General features: G+C 42.3%; 1 protein-coding gene across 2 annotated transcripts in view; it reads right to left on the bottom strand.

Annotated features, from left to right (window-relative positions):
* Positions 1-7,500, bottom strand: part of LOC131349295 (striatin-like) — a 41,363-nt gene that overhangs the window by 13,019 nt on the left and 20,844 nt on the right. For both annotated transcript variants that reach the window (XM_058384883.1, XM_058384882.1), the window contains exons 3-6: positions 2,594-2,667; positions 1,906-1,984; positions 650-802; positions 1-109 (exon numbers count right to left, since the gene is read on the bottom strand). The exon at positions 1-109 is cut by the window's left edge and continues 27 nt beyond it. In XM_058384883.1, the coding sequence (XP_058240866.1) occupies positions 1-109; positions 650-802; positions 1,906-1,984; positions 2,594-2,667 (415 nt within the window). The remainder of the gene's footprint in view (positions 110-649; positions 803-1,905; positions 1,985-2,593; positions 2,668-7,500) is intronic.

The following is a 7,500-nucleotide window of genomic DNA, read 5'->3' as shown; positions in this document are numbered from 1 at the left end:
TCTCCCATCACTGTCCTCTTCATCATCCTCATCGCTGAACTCAGCAGTGGCGCTTTCGATAAACTTAAACGCCTCGAGCACAGCACTCGACTCCGACAGCTCTGCTTTCCTGTGTACACACAGACACAGACACAGACACACACACAGACACACACACACAGACACAGACACACATAGACACACACACACAGACACACATACAGACACACATACAGACAGACACACACACAGACACACACACAGACACACACACAGACAGACACACAGACAGACACACAGACAGACACACAGACAGACACACAGACAGACACACAGACAGACACACAGACAGGTAAATAAATGTTCAGATTTAAATTGTCCACAAGCTGTAGAAATTCTCTGTAATTGTACATCATATGTATTCCCCATGTGATTGTTTACTGAACCGATCTGTAACTGGATTTAATGACCAACATAATATGTGTGTGTGTGGGGGGTGGGGGGGGTGGACAGATACAGAGAGATAGACAGGAAGTATGATGATGCTGAGGACAGTAGAGTTGTTGCTGTTTTGAAATACTGATGAGGCCAGCGAGGAGTATTGTGTTATAACTGATCATATAACTGTGATAGAACATCTCATGCGTTCGCTGCGGCGGGGTTTTATTACCCTGCGTTTGCTCCTTTAGGCGCCAAATCCGTGCCGTTGATCAGAGGCTCCTGATTGGTCCGGCTGGAGTCTCCCATCAGCCCCAGCAGAGCCTTCACTCTCTGAGACTTCACGTCCAGGATAGTGTCCATGTAACCCACCTCCTGTAGGTACCTACACACACACACAATCATTTACATGCTATAGATCCTCACATAATACACATTTAAATAATCAATTAAATTATAATTTTAATTAAATTATAATTTCATATGCCTGAGCTGTGATATTGTGTGTGTGTGTGTGTGTGTGTGTGTGTGAGAGAGAGAGAGAGCTTTGCAGTACTCTGCAGTATCCACTACCGAAGGCTGTGATTGGCTGGGATAAAGGGGGTGTGACTTGACCACACTTATGAATGAAAGTCTGAGAGAGGAATGAAACATGGCAGCTGTTCCATACAGTGAGAGCGTCCAGGAGAGGGAGCGAGTGAGCCATATGAGCGCTGAGTCGGACAAAGAGAAGGTGGGGGGGGAGAGAGAGAGAGAGGGAGAGAGAGAGAGCGAGCACAAAGGAAAAAACTACACTGCTCTATTACAAATGAGAGGAATTTGGTCTGTTTGTCGTCTTAAATGAATAGGAAGGAACCTAAGTGAAGGAGGTGTGGCCTGTGTGCTTCAGTTTCGATGAAGGAGGTGTGGCCTGTGTGCTTCAGTTTCGATGAAGGAGGCATGGCTTGTGCGTTTTAGTCTTAATGAAGGAGGCGTGGCCTGTGTGCTTTAGTCTCAGTGAAGGAGGCATGCCCTGTGTGCTTTAGTCTCAGTGAAGGAGGCATGCCCTGTGTGCTTTAGTCTCAGTGAAGGAGGCGTGGCCTGTGTGCTTCAGTCTCAGCGAAGGAGGCGTGGCCTGTGTGCTTCAGTCTCAGCGAAGGAGGCGTGGCCTGTGTGCTTCAGTCTCAGCGAAGGAGGCGTGGCCTGTGTGCTTCAGTCTCAGTCTTAAAAGCTTGATCTAAACCACTAACTCCACAAGAGGATGTTTTATGGAATCTGACCTGTGATTGGTCAGTAAGAGGATCGTACCATTGGAAACAGTGTGTAGGGGGAGCACTAGTGGTTCATAGACAGGTTGCTGGACAGGTTGATATTCTTGCAAAGTGCATCGTAAAAAAAATATATATATACAAAATAAGAGTGAATGACGTAAACGTCAGCATAAACAACGTGTGCTGACCGGTGTGAATACACGCGAGCTGAAAAGTGAAGTGCATCATCGGTACTCACTGTCTGAGGAGCTGACGGCCCTGTTTCCACCACATCTGACTGTTCAGGGAGCCGGGAGCATCCTTCTCGTTCCCTTCATCTGTGAAACGAGAAAGAAGAGATGGAAAGAAAATGCAGGTTTAGTAAATCCTGTTAAAGGACGTGCAGATCATCCATATCTTTGCGATACAAATGTAACCTGTACACTGTTGCCATAACAACAGACTCCTCATATTTTCTAGGTATCATATAATACTGACTAGCTAATTAGTATTAGCGCAATATAATTGTTAATCTGCATCCTCCTCACCATACTTAATCAAATCCTAAACCTACACCATGAGCATGTGTATAAAAAAAAGCTGACTTGTGGTCACTCTGTATTAAGGAGAAGATCTCCCAGTCTGAGAGGGTGACTGTGTAAACTGGGTCAGGCTGATAGGAGGAGGTGGAGGGCAGGTGTGAGGCAGCAGTGCCTCCTCCTGAGCCTCATCAACACTTAAAGAGAGCAGAGCTGCTATTATGCATACAGATGAAGGTGGTGTAATAATGTGTCTGATGGCAGGCGGAGAGCGGAAACGTTACGACCTTGCCTGTAAAGCAGCAGGATTAATTGCAGAGTTGAAGGCGTACAGTAGAAAGATTGGATCTGAAGCTTTTATTACTTCGTCCCTGCTGAACTTTCATATATGAATAAAGCCAGGCTTACCGGAGTCAAAGCTGGGAGGCTTCATGTCACCTTGATTCAACTCCGTTCCATATTTTAACTTGTGGAACTTCGCCCTGAGAGAAGAAATAAATAAATATGAAGTCCAATAAACTTTTATTATGCATGTTTATAACGTTTAGTCACAGAAGGTAGCAGAGATGACGACGTGAACACTTATAACAAGGTTCTCTCTTACAGTGCCACGTTAACCAATCACACCACAAACCCCGCCCCTAATGTCATTACAGTAGTTTCTGCCTCCTATGACCCTGTACACAATCACACCACAGTTCTCACCCTCTACAATAAACACAATCAATCCACAGTTCCTGCATCAGATCACCAATCAATCCACAGTTCCTGCCCCTAAAATAACCAATCAATACACAGTTCCTGCCTCCAAAATAACCAATCAATACATAGTTCCTGCCTCTAAAATAACTGATCAATACACAGTTCCTGCCTCCAAAATAACCCATCAACTCACAATTCCTGCCTCCAAAATAACCAATCAATACATAGTTCCTGCCTCCAAAATAACCCATCAACTCACAATTCCTGCCTCCAAAATAACTGATCAATACACAGTTCCTGCCTCTAAAATAACTGATCAATACACAGTTCCTGCCTCCAAAATAACCAATCAATTCACAATTCTTGCCTCTAAATAGTCAAAGCTCAGTTCCTGCCCCACATAACCAATCAAAGCTCAGTTCCCTTTCCCAAAATGATCTGCAGTTCCTGCCCCCAACATCGTAAAGCAAACTGAACCACATTCATGAGGACAGAAATCTGTGTTAATAACATGGAACCTGCTTCATCATTCCACAACACAGTGTCCTGTTCCTCCTGATCATCATTTTCCTGAGCAGCTGTAGATGGTGTACAGGAAGACGTGTGAGGAGCAGGGGTTACACAATACAGCAAGGAGAAGAGAAAAAGTAAAGAACAGGTTAAACCAGCTGCAGGACTGCTGCAGAGTCTCTCAATGGCGAGGACAAAGTCTTTGTTATTATTGTAGTTTATTGAACATGTCTGCTTTTGATATCCGTTTTTGTCTCCTGCATCTGTTTGGACGTTGCAGGTTTTTTCAAGCGGCAGAAAGGAATGATGGAAAAACAAGCCACTGTGCCGATCCAATAAGAAATCCCAGTAGATGTTTGGGCACGTGCAGATGGAACGAGACGGGTAAATATCTCCGGCATGTCTGAACAGGCATTTAAAAAAAAATGGCTGCCAGCTCAGCCGATATTGCAGGGACATGCCTCGCCTCAGCCATTGTGGATGAAAGAGGAAAGACGGGAAGTTGTAAAGCTCTGGCCTTTTCTGTACAGATGACTCACGGTTAAGGATGTGAAGGCTGATGTCACCAGACTCGGTGTTGCCATAGCAGTCAGCGGGATCAAGGTCAAAACAGTCTCTTTAAGACTATGAATGGCCTCTTATCTTGGGAAGACGGAGGCACAAAAACAGGACACAAAGAGGGCGGGGCTACAGTGAAAGCCAGCATGACTGATTCATTGTTGAAACAGAACAGGCTCGGCCAAGAAAAGGAAAAAAAATTGTGTTTAAACATGCAGATGAGGCCCAGTAGTCCGGTAAGAGGCGTTTGTTTATCGGGCTCACGGACACGGAACCTCTGGAAGACGGGCAATGAAATGCAGTTGTGTGTGGGAAAAAAAAAAAAAAAAAAAAAGGAGTTGTGATGGTTGAAAAAACGTCTGGAAATTTCCTTGAAACCTGTTTCACCTGCATCAAGACACGTCTTCTAGGAAAAGCACCGAGTGTAAACAAGGCGTTGGCTCTCACAACAGGTTTATTAATCAAACTGGAAATGAATGAACAAATATTTAACCTTATTTTCTCAAACTGGATACGATTTCATGTGTAAAGTCAGACCTCGTTATCGGGGCGGATCTAAAAGATTTTATTTCTTAATTTGAGCCTCATTTAAGTTGAGTTGTCTTTGTCACATATACATTACTGCAGTGTGAAATTCTTCAAATTTTAGATCGTTAAGTGTCTAGCTTAGCAATTATCCTTTACAGATCTGCTTAGGTTAGTGGATCGTATAATATTGATGCGCGTCATCTTTTGCTAAGGCTAATTTCAGCTAGCTGTGACCTTCAGTGTTAGTTTATTAAGTTTAAATTATTAAAGTAGCATTTATTTGTCACATATACATTACTGCACTGTGAAATTCTTTCTTCGCATATACCATCCTCAGGGTGAGAGTGCAGGGTCAGCCATGATACAGCACACCTGGATGGTGGGGGCCTTGGGTCTGGATACTGGCCTCTGGATACTGGCCTGGGGGCCAAGGGTTTAGGTCAGAGCGCAGGGTCAGCCACGATACAGCACCCCTAGATGCTGGGGGCCTTGCTCAAGGCAGGTCGGTGGTGAACCCTGATCTTCCGGTCAACGACCCAGAGTCTTAAAATGGATAGCAAAAAATGTATCCAGAAAATGACGCACTCTTTCTCCGATCCTTGTGTGGTTTTCAGCTCTGTGAGCCTTGCCTTTAATGGAGTTTTGTGGGCGTGGCTAAGTGTGTTCCATTAAGTCCTGCAATAGAGTTTCAATACTGTGCATTTCCTCTGGGATAAAGCTTTATCTCTAGCTCTTTTCTTATCGCAACTTGCCCCACCCAAAAAAAATAATAAAAGACAGCGCCATCTTTTTATTATCCATAGGCAAAAATACGAGAGTTATAAATGTTATGTTTTACTCTGAACCTCCTTATGCTAGTTGAGTGAAATTGACATCACTGGGGTCATTTTATTTATTTATTTTATCTCAGTTATTTCATACTCTCACTGATTTTTCAATTATGTCTCAATTTACTACATAAATAAATATTTTAAAAAATGAGCCAAGCCTTTAAATGTTCTAGATAATTATATAATTAGCTATTATTATATAATTAGTTCCTGACAGAGATATACTGTGGCATTGATATATCCTAGGGAGTGCACTAGAAGTAGTGTGCACTTAGAAACTGCAAAGGACAAATAAATAAATAAACAAACATACATATATATATATATAAACAGACTGTGATTGCAATTTCTGCAGAATTAATCCAGAATTGTTTACACATGAAGTGAGATGCAGTGGAGATTTGTTTTATCCATAGTATAATTCACTCACACTGTTTTTTCTTCTCCTTGAACTTCTCTGGAAATTTCCCATTTATTCCCAGTCGTTCCACTGCCCTCTGTCTCTCACGCTCCAGACTCGAACCCCGTGACTCACAAGCCTCACTCCTCACACACAGCCAACTCTACAGCGCTCTATAATCAGGTTTGATCGGACCGAGTTGTCTTATACACATCCACACTGTTAAACATCGGTCATTTTCAGGCTCCTATCCCTAAACCCCGCCCCTCAAACCCAGGCAGAAGGTTCAGCCTACGCCACCAAGCCGATCCCGATCCGGATAAACCCCCGGGTTTTGGAGAACTCTCTTTCTGCATGTACCTGATCGATCAGATTACAGAGTAAAGACGCATACATCAGTGTGTGTGAGAGAGAGAGAGAGAGAGAGAGAGACAGCGGCAGAGCTGAAGAATGCTGACAAATGTCATCTTGTTGCCATGGAAACACTGCATTCGGAATCACTTACAGCTATTTAATTAGAGGTGCGACTTCAAACGAGGCAGAACGGTGAACAAAGCCTTTACACGAGAATGTGAGGAACAGAATTATTGCTTATTGATTAGTGCTTTCAATTTAGCCCCATTCAGAATGGTCAGATTTTTATCCTTCACCTTTTACACACCTAAATCCTCATTTACCCCAACTTGTACTCGTCGGGGTATTTGTACTGTTAACTGGTTGTTAATCCTCACTGGAGAAGTTGTATGATTAACCAGTTGCTAATTCTCTTTGAGGCATTTCCAACTGTTAATCCTCATTGGGGCAATTTATACATTATCCAGTTGTTTTAATGGTCACTGGGGCAATTTATTCATTAGCCAGTTGTTTTAATGGTCACTGGGGCAATTTATACATTAGCCAGTGGTTTTAATAGTCACTGGGGCAATTTATTCATTAGCCAGTTGTTTTAATTGTCACAGGGGCAATTTATACATTAGCCAGTGGTTTTAATGTTCACTGGGGCAATTTATTCATTAGCCAGTTGTTTTAATTGTCACAGGGGCAATTTATACATTAGCCAGTGGTTTTAATGTTCACTGGGGCAATTTATTCATTAGCCAGTTGTTTTAATTGTCACAGGGGCAATTTATACATTAGCCAGTTGTTTTAATTGTCACTGGGGCAATTTATTCAATAGCCAGTTGTTTTAATTGTCACAGGGGCAATTTATACATTAGCCAGTTGTTTTAATGGTCACTGGGGCAATTTATACATTAGCCAGTGGTTTTAATGTTCACTGGGGCAATTTATTCATTAGCCAGTTGTTTTAATTGTCACGGGGCAATTTATTCAATAGCCAGTTGTTTTAATTGTCACAGGGGCAATTTATACATTAGCCAGTGGTTTTAATGTTCACTGGGGCAATTTATTCAATAGACAGTTGTTTTAATTGTCACTGGGGCAATTTATTCATTAGCCAGTTGTTTTAATTGTCACTGGGGCAATTTATTCATTAGCCAGTTGTTTTAATTGTCACTGGGGCAATTTATTCATTAGCCAGTGGTTTTAATTGTCACTGGGGCAATTTATTCATTAGCCAGTTGTTTTAATTGTCACTGGGGCAATTTATTCATTAGCCAGTTGTTTTAATTGTCACTGGGGCAATTTATTCATTAGCCAGTTGTTTTAATTGTCACTGGGGCAATTTATTCATTAGCCAGTTGTTTTAATTGTCACTGGGGCAATTTATTCATTAGCCAGTTGTTTTAATTGTCACTGGGGCAATTTATTCATTAGCCAGTTGTTTT

The sequence above is a fragment of the Hemibagrus wyckioides genome, linkage group LG29, assembly GCF_019097595.1.
Source record: "Hemibagrus wyckioides isolate EC202008001 linkage group LG29, SWU_Hwy_1.0, whole genome shotgun sequence".
NCBI lineage: Eukaryota > Metazoa > Chordata > Actinopteri > Siluriformes > Bagridae > Hemibagrus > Hemibagrus wyckioides.
Note: the sequence above shows the minus strand (reverse complement) of the source record. Positions and strands in the feature narration are given on the sequence as shown.